At 36.4% G+C, this 16,021-nt stretch overlaps 1 protein-coding gene across 5 annotated transcripts; it reads right to left on the bottom strand.

Annotated features, from left to right (window-relative positions):
• Positions 1-8,018: 8,018 nt before the first annotated feature.
• Positions 8,019-15,306, bottom strand: LOC108191725 (uncharacterized). Of its 5 annotated transcripts, none has more exons than XR_012399494.1 (13): positions 15,253-15,306; positions 14,897-14,995; positions 13,599-13,631; positions 13,331-13,415; positions 13,011-13,151; positions 12,849-12,914; positions 12,567-12,703; positions 12,376-12,469; positions 12,146-12,245; positions 11,783-12,036; positions 11,475-11,627; positions 10,963-11,090; positions 8,019-10,864 (listed from the first exon to the last, which is right to left on the bottom strand). XR_012399494.1 is itself a non-coding variant. In XM_073940975.1 (13 exons), exons 5-13 carry the CDS (start codon positions 13,017-13,019, stop codon positions 10,547-10,549), a joined length of 1,293 nt encoding a protein of 430 aa, XP_073797076.1. In that variant the 5' UTR covers positions 13,020-13,151; positions 13,331-13,415; positions 13,599-13,631; positions 14,897-14,995; positions 15,253-15,306; the 3' UTR covers positions 8,019-10,546. The 5 variants fall into 5 exon arrangements, 3 of the variants coding, with proteins under 3 accessions (XP_073797076.1, XP_073797075.1, XP_073797077.1); XR_012399493.1 differs by having other exon boundaries at positions 14,886-14,995; XM_073940975.1 differs by having other exon boundaries at positions 11,475-11,661.
• Between the last annotated feature and the right edge of the window lie 715 nt (positions 15,307-16,021).

A 16,021-nucleotide genomic window follows, 5' to 3' on the forward strand; every position in this document is an offset into this window, starting at 1 on the left:
TATCGCTTTACAAATTTTTTAAATATAGATTTTTGACGTACTTTTTGTGTTTAACACTCTAGTGCAGGGATCACCAAACTTGTTCCTGGAGGTCCGGTGTCCTGCAGATTTTAGCTCCAACCCTAATCAAGCACACCTGAACAAGGTAATCAAGGTATTACTAGGTATACTTGAAACACCCAGGCAGGTGTGTTGAGGCAAGTTAGAGCTAAACCCTGCTGGGCACAGGACCTCCATTAACGAAATTGGTGACCGCTGCTCTTGTGTATATATTATCTGCATTAAAATGCTTTGTCTTCTTGGTTTATCAAATGAAAATTGAGTGGTTCCATTTTTTAAATAAATTTATTTGATATCCAGGTCTGACAGGAGCACTTTTAACTTAGCTTAGCATAAATAATTGAATCAGATTAGACCATTAGCATCTCACTCAACAAATTACAAGTTTTGATGATTTTCCTAGCTTGAATCCTCTGTCGTTGCATCATATTGCACCAAAACTGACAAAAATGGACAGTTGCTATTTTGTAAATTGATTTAGCTAGGAACTATTCTCTCATTATGGGGTAATAATGAAGGAAATTTGCTGCAGTACCATGGCTACAGCAGGTGAATCACACTAATACACACATCATAGCTAATCACACAGAACCTGAAAATAGCTCCTACAAATGTCTTTATGGTTGCAAGATGCAGATGTAAATCGAGCTTTAAACAGAAAAACAATCAAAACTCTGGTCATTTTTGAGCGAGATGCTAATGGTCTAATCTGATTTAATGAATTATGCTAAGCAAAGCTAAAAGTGTTCCCGCCAGACCTGAAGATTGTCTGAAAAGATAATAAAAAAATGAAATACTCCTAATGTTTTAACTTTAGGGGAGTTGTAATATGAACATGTATCCAAAAAAGTGCAGCTGTACCTTTAAGAATCTCTAAAACTTTAAACAAAGCATGTCCACGATGACCATCATAAAAAAAAAAAATCAAGTTTGTTATGTCTCACCAATTAACCCTAAACACATCTAAAACACGTGTAAGTGTGAACTTTTTTTTTAGCGTGCATATGCTTCACAGCCATTCTCAATGATTCTCTTCTCATCTCTAAAAACAGAAACATATTGTAGAGCGTCCGCTTCCCTGGCAGCTGCCGACACCGTCAGCACGAGCCAATGAAAACACATAGTCCCCTGTTCCCTCTTTTTTAATTGGGATATTTTAGTGCTATTAGCGGCAAAGGCTCCACACACCTCCTTCCCCAAACATTACAAATGCAGATCCGGGGCCCGTCATGGTCACTGAAGCAGGTACAATCTCAGAACTCAGGTGTCTCCAAAAAAAGCACGTGTTTGGCAACCTGGCAACCCAATGAAGGTTGAGCTAAGACTAGAACACAAGAACTGGATGTTTGCCATCATTTTGAGGAGCTGCTGTTTTGAGGTTGAGGGAAAAGAGGGGGGTGTTTAGGCTCCGAGGGACTGACACCATATGTTATGTCAGCATTCATTACACTTTTATAGAGGCCTACAGTGCTGCGCTTTCAGACGAATGTATATGTAGGATGCATCTGCTTAAAGATGCGTGCGGAAAACAGTTTTAATATTTGATATTCGATCTATCAAATGTGATAAATTGGCAAGGTGGGATACACCGATATCAATTATATATCGCCATCTGCTGGCTTCAGGAGTGCTGACATAGAGATTAATTTGTACAGACAGCATTCTTACACTGAGATGCATGGAAATCAGAGGGGAAACAACATAGCTTTTTTTATTTTTACTTTGAGTCGTTTCTTTCTCAGAGGAGTAATGAATGAGGAATCGAAATAAATAGAAGTAGGGTCATCAGATAGCAGTAATGCGAAAGGAATTGGGTTATAGTTAATAAGAAGGATACTGAGGAGGAATGGGTTGTTTGGAGATGCTATAATGTTTCAAATTATTCCGTTTAAGTTAGATTTCTTTTTATTTTTGGTCATGCTCGGAAAATTGGTGTTATCGCCAGTATCATTGTTCCAAGTGAACCGGATAAAAAGATTAAATAATAACGGTACTGTAGATGAGTAAAACATGGATGCTATTCATTAATTTTCCTTCGGACACGGTGGCTCAGTGGTTAGCACTGTAGCTTTACAGCAAGAAGGTCACTGGTTCGAGTCCCAGCTGGACCAGTTGGCATTTCTGTGTGGAGTTTTCTCGTATTGGTGTTGAGTTCCTCCGGGTGCTCCGGTTTCCTCCACAGTCCAAAGACATGCGCCAGGTGAATTGAATAAACTAAATTGTCTGTAGTGTATGTGTGTGAGTGAGAGTGTATGGATGTTTCCCAGTGATGGGTTGCAGCTGGAAGGGCATCCGCTGCTTAAAACATATGCTGGATAAGTTGGCGGTTCTTTCCGCTGTGGCGACCCCTGTTGAATAATGGGACTAAGCCGAAGAAAAATGAATGAATGAGTTATTAGGGGCCAAGCAACTAATTATTTCGGCTTCTTCCTCTTCTTCTTCATCTTCTTTTTCCTCTTCTTCTTTTCTCTTCTTCTTCCTCCCTGGGAGTCCATGGCAGCCCTATAAATCATTTGCGGCATTTGCGCAAACTTTGGCACACTGATAGAGGACAGTCTGATCTTCAACCACAACAATTTTAGACTCTCCAGCGCCACCACTTGTTCAAAGTTTCACTTTTGTCTATCATTCTAACTTTTGAATGAATGGGCTACAATATTTTTTTTTCCTCTTGGCTCATGCCGATTTAAACACACTCTACGACAGTGGTCCCCAACCTTTTTTCACCGCGGACCGGTCAACGGTTGTCAATTTTACAACGGACTGGTGTGGGCCAGGGGGGGTGTCTTCACGTGAAGACAGCTGCTGCGCTCGTGCATCCAGGTTAATCATGAACAACTCACTGCGCATGTGCTAGTAGCACTATCGCGGTCTGAATGTTTCATTCAATGTTTATATGCATCAAATACATAACTTCTTAAATGTATTCATTGGCATGTTACAGCCCTAATGAGTATGATTATGTGAAACTCCATATCCATACATATTGCAATGATTTCAGGTACTTACTTAGCGATGCATGCACACATAACGTTATATGCACAATCCTTAAATGCTCTGCTGATTTGGACTATACAACACCTGTTTTATAATTTTAAACTATCAACAACCACCACTGAGCTATATTCTAGCGATCGTTCTTCCCAGTGGATTTTGGCATAGTCCATTTCACGTGAGATGGCAGGTAAGTGGAAGAAACCAAGTCGCGGGGGGAATATTTTCTACAGAAATAATTTATGATTTCTTATGTGGCCTGGTACCAATTGTTCCACGGACCGGTACTGGTCCGCGGCCCGGTGGTTGGGGACCACTGCCCTACGTCATGAAATTTTTTCCGCTATTTCGAATTTTTTGTAAAACATATTTGAACGATCTCATCCTAGGCTGTTTATCTGATTTGCACCAAAATTGAATCACATGACCTACAGACCATGCTGACCAAAGTTATGAAATTCAAGTTGATTAGATTAACCGTTTTTTAATTAACTTGCAAACAAATTTAGCGTAGAGCTTGCAAAAATTGACTTACGGTGTTATCTTCGTAATGCATTGAGGTATTCAACCCAAACTTGATGTGTCTCGTTACAACCATGGTCTGAAGTTAGCTGCAGCGTTTTGGTGCACTACCCCCTAGTGGTCCGGAGATACAAAAAGTTATTGAATTTGTGTCGATAGGTGTTCCATATTTCGATTACTGCACCGATAAATGTGATGGAATGATGCCAAACTACATCTAAGGCTGTATCTCTGTAAAAGTTAAAGATAATGATGCCAAATTTTAGGTCTGCCATTGTCACACTGACCATAGAATAAAAATTGGTGACAGTGCTACTTATGGGTCAAGAGTTATAAGACATTCATTAGGCATTGTTAATGTTACTTACAATTTTGGTAATAACTTTTGCCTGCATATTTATTATATTTTAATGAAATTGGTCTCAGATTATTCCTTGGGTCATGTCGACCACACAGATACCAATTATGCCATAATCTGCCAAACTTCCTGTCCGTCATTTTGATTTTGTTCAAAACATTCTTTTTTTAAACTCCTCCTAGACCGTTGGTCCAATCTTCATCAAATTTGACTCGGATCATCTTCAGACCATGTAGACCAAAGGTTATGGCATTCATGTCGATAGACAAAACTTATCATTTAGCATATGCGCAAACTTGATGTAATGCTGCCCGATGATATTACAGACTGAAACACGACAATGGCTTGAAGTACTGAAACCAAACTAAATGTATGTGATTTAGACCTGACATTGACCAAACTACATATGCACCACCTTCTGGGTAAAATTGACAAACAATTCAATTCTATCAATAGAAATCATACAAAATTGATCAAATGACTTTTGAATAGTTTTGTCTATTGTGATGAGACTGGTCTTGTTAGATTCCTTGGATCATCCTGAGAACATTGATATAATTAACACAACTTCCTTTCCACCATCTTGAATTAGTTTGAAAAATCTGTTGTTTTGAACTCTCCATAGATCGTTAGCCCAATTTCCACCAAATTTGGCTCAGAACATCCTGCCAAAAAGTTTTAGGATTTTCCTGTTGCTCTGTAGCTTGTTGCTTTGCTTGTTTATTATGTGGCCACTGGACTGCTTGGCCCAATAATTGCAAATTAAATAAAATAAAATAAAATAAAATAAAATTAAATTAAATTAAATTAAATTAAATTAAATTAAATTAAATCATTATTAAATAGTATTTTGTTCTGTAGAGTTAAATTTGTAATGACAGTCTAAAATAAAAAACTTTTAGACCTTCATTACAGATTTAACTCTACTTTAGCATCTATATCCATAAATGGTCAGAATTCACAGAATCTACCCATCTCTCAAAGTCAAAGATAATACAATCCAATACTTTATTGTCAATTTAACCTTTTTTTTTTTTTTTTTTTTGTTTTTTTATCCATAAGCTAGTTTGCTGGACTGGATGTCAAAACAACATCAAATTGACATCTAACATTGCTGTCAAAAATCTTGTGATTAATTTTTGACACCAATGCTAAATGTCAATTTGATGTTGCTTTGAGATCAAGGTGGTTTACATGCATTAGGGATACCACAACCCAGTGTAAATTTGTCATTTGTAATGATAATATACTTTCTTGTCATTGTTTAGTTAAAAAGTCAAAAGCGCATCAATTGTGGATGTCAAATGGACGTCAATGTTTTGACATCAAATTGATTTACATTTTTGACTTATGTTTTGATTTAATTTTTAAATCAGGTGCCCTCTGGATGGTTTAAGTTTGCCTTCTCATTATAGTACTAATTTTGAAATTCTCAAACACAAATAAATTTTAAAAGATGATGAATTTCTCGGGTTTGGTGCACAAAGAAGCCATTGTGTGTATCTAATTCTCGACCACAAACGACAGCGATATTAGATGAAAGCTGAAGGCTAAAGTATTATTTATGGCCAATATCACACTGCAGTTCAACATCATCCTGAATCACTGCTTATCCGTTAACGCAAAGAGGGGTAAAGGCAATACCACACACACACAAAAAAACAATAACAGCTGGCTGGCCTCTGGCTAAACACAAACAAAAAAATAATGGAATCTGCTGACTGCCAGACGGCCGTTTAACAGTTTTGTCCAATATCAAGCTAGCTCTCGAGTGGAATTAATACGTATGCATGCATAGCCATTCCTCTTCCTTTTTCATATTTAAACACATAGTAAAAGCATAAAGCTCAGCGGGCTGTTAAATAGCCTCTTAAAGAAGCGATACAGATCAATTGCTGATATATGAATGGACTGATTGTTGAAGCGAACGGGGGAAAGGAAACAATGCAGCATTAAGAGCAGGAAGAGTGAATAGGAGACATCCATCATTAACTCAGTGTGTTTGTCTGCTGGAGGTAATGGAGTGGAGCGGGAGGACGCTGCATGGACGGCCTCAGGCATTCACACACGTGCTCCGTCTGTTTCCATTGCTTTCAGACACCAGCCACTAAAAGTGCTGAGGGCAAACTTAAGCTATTCGCTTAGAAATGGACAAAGTGTGTCTTTGGTTTATACGTGTGAGTAATTTTACAGTGACGTTTCATTTGTTAATGTGAGTTGGCATCCTAATCTCATGAGGAAACTAGGCATGGGAAGATAACCGAGGTTCAAGGTTTACTGCAGTTTGAAAATAGTTACGGTTTTAAAATTTCTTTACAAAACAGCTATAAAACATTTTCTGTTATACCAACATGATCTCACTGCAGTTTGTAACTTTTTGATTTAGTGGCTAATTCCTATCAATTCATACAATCTCATTCTTACAATTTAGTATGGTTTGTTCATCCGCCAATGATGGTTGGGTTTAGGGGCGGGGTTTGGTGACACGCCTCCTTTTTAAAATCACACATTTTTGTACAACTAAACAAGATGAATTCGTATGAATTAGCCACTAAACTGACAAAACGTAAAATAGTTCCGTTTCCTCATGAGATCAGGGTTATAAAGTTCATGAGGTATATGTATTGTTTTTTTTTTTTTTGTTATTTTATTTATTTATTTAGCGCAACATTAGCTATGCTTCCATCTTCTTATTTTTATGCGCATTTTGAATGATCTCATTAAAAATGGCCGATGGATTCGTTGAGATAAGCAAAAAATGTTGGAAAATGTGCATAAAAGACATTTTTATTATGGTTACACTGTATAAAATAACGGGTGTGATATACAGTTAAATACCGGCAACTGTGGTTGCCAGAACTTCGCCATTTTGTTATAGGGTTACACTGTAAAATATAACAAGTGTAATATACGGTAAAATACTGGCAACTGTGGTTGCCAGAACTTCACTGTTTTGTTATGGTTACACTGTAAAAAATAAGGGGTGTAATATACGGTAAAACACCATCAATTGTGGTTGCAAGAACTTAACCGTTTTGTTATATTTACACAGTAAAATATAACGGGTGTGATATACGATAAAATACTGGCAACTGTGGTTGCCAGAACTTCACCATTTTGTTATGGTACACTGTAAAAAAATAATGGGTGTAATATACAATAAAATACTGTCAGCTGTGGTTGCCAGAACTTTACCGTTTTGTTATGGTTACACAAAAATATAACAGGTTAATATACGGTAAAATAGCGGCTGCTGTGGTTGCCAGAACTTTACCACTTTGTTAAAGTTACACTGTAAAAAACAATAGGTGTAATATACACTGTAAAAAAATCCATAATTTTACAGTTTATTTCCGGCAGCTGGGGTGCCAGAAAATTACAGAAATTTACTGTAAAATAACAGCTGCTGGTATTTTACCACACTGTAAGAAATCCATTATTTAACTTTTTTTTCTGGCACCCCAGCTGCTGGAAATAAAAATGATTATGAAATAAAATTATGGATTTTTTTACACTGTGGTAAAATGCCAGCAGCTGTGATTGCCAGAACTTCACTATAAAATATAAGGTTACAATGTGCAACACTTTACAGAATACTTTCTGATAATTTGTATGTTTGACAGTCAAGAACAGCTGTTTGTCTGCAGTATTTTTAAGTAAAACTATATATAGTACACAGTAAATTTTGCTGTGTTGAATAAACTCTTAAAGAGTTAAATTTAACACTGCACGTGAGTGTATTTGGTCCCACTCAGAATTGGTGTTAAATTAACACTTTTCATTGTGTTATATTTTCAGAGTAAAATTAACTCAATTTTGAGTTAAAATTTAACACTGGTCAACACTGAAAATTGTTAAGCTGTTTAACTCTGAACAGAAATTAACTTTGTCTGGTGTTCCTTAATTTAACACCAAACAGAAATCAACTCCGGTTAAATGTTAATACATCACTAATAAAGAGTTGATTTACAACCCATATGGTGTTGCTTTAACTGTCATTATTTCACTCTGGTGCAATTTATTAATGCTACTGAACATACTAAAAAAACATTAAACAACAAATAAAACAGAAAACGAAACTCAATATCAGTTAAAACTTTTATTAAAACATTCAGGCTTACAAAAATACAGTGCAAAAATTTCAAGTCTGCATAAAATGTCAATATGGTACAATATGAAGTACAGAATCAGTTGTACCATATTTTCTTTGAAGATCAAATGGTTTGAAATAACACAGCTCATTAACATTGACAACTGTTAAAACTTTTTCTGGATGCAGTCTGACTGTAAAAGCATAGTAATGCTCATCAAAACATACAGTTTCCATTAGTGTGCCACATAACAGTACATTTTCATTTTTGACAGCTAGAGTCATGATCTTACAAAACACTGGCATCTCATTTGCTACTTCTGTGCAGATAATAAAGTCAGGACGATACTCTGTGCCATGATGTTTGATCCACTTTACAGCATAGACTATTTCAGATATTACCACATCTAATTTTGAAGCAATCTCTGGGCCACCTCTAATTTCCCTGAGTTCCACCATCTTTCCTGGGCCAAGAGTCAGTCTGTACTGGCTAAAAGACTCCCAATACATTGCCATACAACTCTGGTGCTTTTTGGCTAGTGTTTTGGTGATGTTTTTGACACTTTTTAATTGTGTTTTAAAGAATTTGTGCTTAGCTTCATAACGCATACACCATGTGTGCAAAATTGGACCAATTTTCCTTATACATTGTGGGTAATGTATCATGATGTGATGTTTTGGCAGAAGATTTTTTTGGGGGAATAACATTTTAAATAGCCGATGATGTTCAATTATCAAATGTTTAAGATAAGTGGTCATGCCATCTGTTAAGACAGGTGAAAAGACAATGTTAACAATCTGCAGAAGTAAAAGCAAAAGATGCCAGTGTTTATCATCTTTATGTATTAAATCTCCAAATATTAAAGGCAAATTGCGCAATAAGCACCAAGATTGAATAGCATTTAAACCAAAATCATTGCTTCCATCAAGCAATTTGACTTTTGGAGGACGGTTTCTCTGCTGATTGTAACCATAGTCAAAAGCATGTACTCTACCATCAAGATCATTGGCACTCAGAAAATTATGCTGAATGTACTGCAGAACAAGTTTTACCTCTAGCTAGGCAACTCCTTCTAGAATGTCGTGCATTATATCAACAGCAAAATTGGTGGCTGTGTTGAAATATTTGAGGGAATTTAATAAGCATGCCCTTTTGACACCATACACGTGAGGTAGTGTAGAATCAGACTGTAAAGTTTCACAATGCAGAGCATGCATCTCAGCAGTTCTTAGTTCAACCTCAGGACTATCTTCAGAGAACACTGACTGAAACTGATGCTTCTCAAGCAGACAAAAACGACAACAATATCGAGCCCCAAATGATTCCAGAAAGCCAAACAAGCTGTGCAGACCTAGGTTATCCCCTGTGACTTGAACGATAGTACCCTTGATGCATCTTCCAGACACTGGATTCTTAACTCCCTCAATTTCAAGCACTTTCAGATCATTGACCAGGGGCTCAATTATGGAGTTAAAACCATAGCGCTTAACATCCTGTGCATGAAAGAGGGCACATAAATGAATATTAACCAGTGAGGAGTTAAAAACTGGTGGGAAATTTCTTAATGAAAAATAGATTGCACCCAATTTATGTATACCTTTCTTTGAGCCCAGTGGATTAGCTGTCTCAAAATCATCATAAAATAACTGAATTTGTAAGGCATCTTTTTCTGTAGAAAATAAAGGACTGCTTTTAAAATGTGCTGCATCACTTAAGTCCACATAAATTCCTTCCTTTGAAATGTGTCTGGGTTTAAACAAATGGGTAAGTTGTGGATTTTTTAAAATTGTCTTTAGTGTTTCTAAAATGGGAATATAAGAAAATTTATCAGTCACAACAACTTGATCAAATGTTCCTGTAGTTTTATTTCTTCTGCTGTCAAATCTTGTGCCGAGTACTATTTCACTAGGTTCAACAATTCCCCATTTCGCTGTAAACAGTCGCTGTCGCTTGACTTCCGAATTTAACAAAGTAAATGGATTTTCTAAATTTGTAAAAGATTCCTCTATTTTCCTTTTACTAACAGTGTCCTCAGAAGATAGACAGAGCAAAGCTGCATCCTGGGCTTGACTATGAATCTCAAAAACCACTTCTTCCATAGATGAAACAAAACCATTTATTGCAGACTGACTTAAACCAGCAACTTTCAGTTGTGCAACAGCAGACGCACACATATCTAAAGTGTTCTTATTAGACTTTAACATTACAGATGTTGTGGCCACATCTTCAGCACTGTCACTCTGGTGGAACATTGCAGCACTATTTTCTTCCTCTGTCTCACAGATGCCACTAGGGTCACAACTCTGTTCACATTGTTCAGGATGTTTTATATTCAAATGTTTTCTAAAACCTGAGAAGGTACCAAACTCAGAACCGCATCCTGCCTCTACACATTTAAGTCAAAGTCTCTTTCCAGGAACCAAACCATGAACAAATCTGAAGTGCCTAACGAGCATTTTTGAACCATTTAATTCAGTCTCACAAACAAAACACTTCATGAGTGCACTGGAACTTTAGGCACCTAGTTAAGCAGCCTTGCCCTAACCTCAGCAACACGAGGACTTTCTTTCACTTTCCCAACATCTATGTTGTACACAGTGGTTTGAATGAAAGTGTACATGTTGTGCAGCATGGTGTTGTAAGAGGTGCCAAAAACATAATGTGCCTTAAACAGTTCATCAAAGGCACCAAGAGAAGAGGTGGACTTGCATGGAATGGCATGCTGATCAAGGATGATGAAGAACTGGTGAATTGAATCCTTCTGAGGACCTACAGCCAGGAGATAGGGCTGAGCGCTCGCAGAGATGTCTTGCAGCTGCTCCTCAATGTTTGTTCCACTCTAAAAAAAAGCAAGCAAGTAAAAAAGAAACATCACTAACAAGTTAAATAATAAAAAACTATGACAGAACAATCATTAAATAAAACCAGCAAACAAACCTTCTTGAAGACAACAAGATGATTTTCTGCTTGAGAAGCAGAAACTTTCCCTGGTCTCTTCCGGCCTTGAGCAGATGGTGGAATCAGATGCAACAGTAGTAGTACTGAAGCAAGGTCGCTGTCCCAAACTGTTTAAACAGGTAACAAACAATTGGTTAATATCATAAATGTTAACTCGCAGCAAAACAATGTTGAAAACTAGAAGTTAGCTACATAAAAAAAACAAAAATATATACAAAGTGACTAAAGCTACATTAACAATCTTAGTTTGAATCCAATTATTTGTAAATCTGATAAAACTTTGATCCTAACTACCAACATATAAAAAAAATTTATGAATATGATTTGCAATAATACACACACATATATATGAATGAATTCCAATTGAATATGAACAATTAAAAATTAAACTGACAGTGTGTAACTATGGCTAACTTCATTCATGATTGGGTTCCTTTAAATATTATAATAACCATGGTATGAAACATTACCTAAACAATCAAAATTCTTACCAATATGAACATCTTCTTCAGGGTCATCACGGAGAGATTCTGCTGCTAGCAAAAGTTCCTGTAAATCGCTGGTTGCAGGAAGTCTTTTGCACTGCTGAATGACTTTTTTCTTGAACGCTGTTGTCCACTTCTCTAGCAGCTTGCCTGACACTCCTTCTCCAAACATCAGAACAAAGTCTTGCTCAATCTAATAAGCATAACATTTTAATTATTGTAATGCTTAGGGCAAATCTTTAAACTCATGTCACCACTGACTATTTGTTTTTTATACAGCAAACCATTTATCAAATATGATTATAAACACTTACCAAGCCTTTAATGTCCTTGAAACGAGGAAAAATTGTCAATAGATCACTGGACTGCATGGGATCAAGAACCATCTTACGACGATAGTCAAATGTCAGTTTCATTTTCTTCTTGATGGCATCCTCATCAGCAGAATGGTTCATGAATGCAATTGCTTCCTTGCATTCATCCTCACTCAGGACAATCTCTGAAGTAAACTTTGAATGCCTTGCTACAGTTGGTCCACCGGATCCCCGCTCAGCATACGACACTTGACCTAACAAACAACAAAACTATTTTAACTGTTTGTTTATACAAAATAAAAAAAATAGTCATCCAAGCACAAAGAAAATTAGATTGCTACATTTCTGAAGTTCATTTTGTACCTTCAAATGATCCTCGTCGTTCTTTAGCCAGGTTTCTCTGAATAGTTTTGATTCTCCATGCCAAATATCCGGTGCCACTCTCACCATCATAGTAATGCTCCTAAAGAGATAAAAATGGGTAAAAAGGGGGACACAGGAGCAAAATATACCATCTGTAGTATGGGTGTGTAAAAAAAAACAAAAAAACATGACAACACAAATGTAAAATTTTAAAAAGGTGCAAGACTTACAAAGCCATTTTTGGAATAGGGGTCACTGAGGTAAGGGAACAAAGCCACGATTCCTCTGGCATATTTTTCTTTGACCAGCCTTGGTGGGGACCCTCTGCAAAATAATGATTAATTATAAAAAAATAATAAAATAAATCCACAACTATATCAAGTAGCTATGTGTACACACAAATCAGTACTGTGCAGATTACCCATTTTTTTCGGTCATATCAGCTGCCAGGATATTAACCATTTTTCTCCTCGTTTCATCCTTTAAAGCCTTTGTTCTGTTATACTCATTTATTATACTCTCGCCTCCAGGTTTCTTGACAAGAACAGATTGCACCAGCTTTAAAATAAGAGGGGAAAAGGCAGGTTATAAACAAATTAAACAAACACACCTAACAAAAAGCAAAAAATGAATTTTTAAATAAAATGTAAATTATATATTTTTTCACTTTAAATCATTTTTATGTAGAAAAAAAAAAGTCCACCTTTTTTGCTTCATCATCCAGCTTCATTCGCTTACTGTCAGGGCCTTCTTCAATAATGACTGTATCCTGAGAGTCAAGGGGGGGGGGGGGGGGGGGGGTCAGGAAGTCTCTATGACAAAAACTGTGAAACATTACAGTCAAATAATGTGATAAAATACAAACCTGCACCATGTTTTATGGTGAGAACGCCAACGGAGGGATCTTTGATTAACTCTTCAAAAACATCACCATCCACCTCAGTCCCAGATTCATCCACAACCTTCACGTTCTCAGGTACATTTGGAACCCCAAACTTCAAAAAGGCTAAACAATACATAAATAATATATTGCATAATAATAACAAAATGTGAAAGCTGATCAGTTATATACTGGTAACTCTGAATATCATCTGGAAACATAACACAGCAGCATATACATCAGTATTTAAATTGACCACATACCAAATAAGAAATCTGAATAACAAAAGTGTAATTGTTTCTTACCTGCAGACAAAAAGTCCTCCAGGTTCAGATTGGCTATTTTAACAAACTTTTGTGCATCCCCAAATTTTACCTTTACCAGCATGCTCTGTAGGAAAAGAGAATGTTTCATACAGGTGCCAATGGGGGGGATTTATAAATGACATAAAAATGGCACATAGGTTTAGAAATTGTTGCAAGATTTTATAACCATTAACATATATTTATTATTTAAGAATTGGTCATCCCAGTTAGTAAAGTAATTACACAAGTACTTAAAGGTTTTACTCACGATGTGATCTGTAGAGCCTTATATGCACAGAAACTTGGGGGAAAAGAAAACACCAATATGTCAACAATCATTTTTCTGTTATGTCAAAGTATAACACACATTCACCATAGAAAAAAAAAGATTCTAATCCACTTAATTTTGAAATAATGTCTGTGCTGAAGGGTTGTCATGATACTGAATATTGGTACCAATTGGTACTGGAATTAAAAGCATCCATTTCCGCTAATATTTAAGTGTTTTTGAGTAGCCAAAATATTATTAAAATGTAATAAGTTGCTTCCAAACTCATCTACAACTAGCACAGACGTTGCCACATTACACAAAATAGTCATAACTTGGAATGCTATAAGAGTAAATCATCATTTATTGTTTACCTGGTCTTTTGTCTATGATTATCAGCTTCAGCTCTTCAAACGTCAGTGGTTCGTTCACGTCACACAGACCCATATTAATTAAGCTGCCAAAAGGAGCCATGATTTTAGTTTACCTCTTGAGTCTTCTGGTTTTTGAGTCGTTCGTTTATCATGAGGCAGCACGTGAAGAGAGATGAATAAAATCCGAAGACTCGAGAAATGAACGAATCAAAACATTTTCCGGCTCTAAATGCATGACTGGCTTCTGTCTTTCACGCGATGAACGAACGACTCAAAGCACATAGAAGACTCGAAAAGGAACGAATCTTCTGCTCCACCAGCACAATTGTGCGCGTGCGCAATTAAACGAATCACTCCGAAAGGACTCAACGTTTTCGAGTCATACAAAAGATTCATTCAAAATGAACGAATCGTTTATGAACGACCCATCACTACATGTCACCGCTGTTTACCGGGCACAAACACAGATGCACGCCACTTGATCGTTTTAAAAGCCGCGAAGATGAGCTGGCGTGTCTATGGGCTGACATTTAAGAGATCCGCTGATGATTCACAGTTTTAAAATGATCCGCTGTCTCTGTATCGGTGTTTGCACTCGGTAAACAGCGGTTAAGTGCGGTGAACTGGTGACCTTCACGGCCAAACGGCGGGGTTTAGGACCGCGCTCAACAGCGAATTTCAGTTAACTGTTACCGAAAAACAGTATCATGACAACACTAACAAGCTGTTAAAATGCAACCTCTTAACAGAGAAACGTTAATTAGGAAGTAATTTGAAATGGACTGAAAATATTTAACCAGCAGTGAGCTCGACAGCCATACAGACACAGTTAATTTTACACTACATATGTTCATATCATATAACTTTCTCTGTAAGTTACCATCTTAATATGTTGAAACAACAAAATACTGACCTAACAGTTACCTGGAGCATTGCAGAGTTGCTCTTGAAAGCAAAACTTCGAGGCTAAATGTAACGTTAGCCTAACGTTACCGTCTTCTTCAGAGAGTTCACAGTACAAAACTAAATGGATATAAAAGTAAGATTAGAAATCGCAAAAACAATTTAAGTAAGATCATTGGCATCGTTTAAGCTTTATCTTTAACGTTAAGGTGACCACACTGTGATAAAATCGATGGAATGACACGGTCACAAAGTGACTCATAATCAATGTTTAACAAACAAAACGCATCAAAGTACAACATATACCGTTGTGTTAGCACATTTACTCATATAAATCGATAAAATGATGTTTTAAGACGTTAAACAAGAGAGCTTACCTATACGCACGAGGGAGCAGAAAATGGCGCCGACAAAACTCCAACACGTTCTCTGCAGGGGGTAGATTGAGGGGCGGAGCTTAACAGAGCAAAGTTAACGACGTAGAATACAACTCTGATCATTTTCACCAACACAAGGGGGTGTCTTTCACCGTTTCTTGTAAAATTAACTCATTTTGAGTAAATGCAGATTAACACAGCTTAATTAACACAGCGGATTTTACTGTGTATAAATAAATTGTAAAAATGTTTACTGTAATTTGCTTAAAATATAGCAGTTCTAAATGTGAATTTCTGTACAGTAAACTACTTTTTAGTGATGGTATACTTTTTAAAATCCATACATTTTCATACAATTATACATTATTTCATACAGTTGTTACCAAATATTATCCATAGTAGCTAGCAAATCATTCTACAAGTCTATTTTTCTATGTAGCTAACATTTCCTGATGATTATACACTTAAAAAGACTTTTTGTTTATTCTTGCAGTTTTAAAAACTTGATATAAATCACACCCACACAGATGATAAATTGGAAGCAAGACATAATGACTAATGATCAAATGATTCACTTATTACACACAGGTCAGCAAACTATTTTTGGTTAAAATACTCATGAATCAAGTGACTGATTAATCAAAATGCCAAGGATAAGTTATGAAATGAAACTTGTGCTATTAACATATATACACATTTTTGGTGTTCGTGATCTTCAGGATTACAATCATAACGTTAGCTAAAGGACTTTATCATTGGAAAATCCCAG

The sequence above is a fragment of the Danio rerio genome, chromosome 24 (genome assembly GCF_049306965.1).
Source record: "Danio rerio strain Tuebingen ecotype United States chromosome 24, GRCz12tu, whole genome shotgun sequence".
Taxonomy (NCBI): Eukaryota; Metazoa; Chordata; class Actinopteri; order Cypriniformes; family Danionidae; genus Danio; species Danio rerio.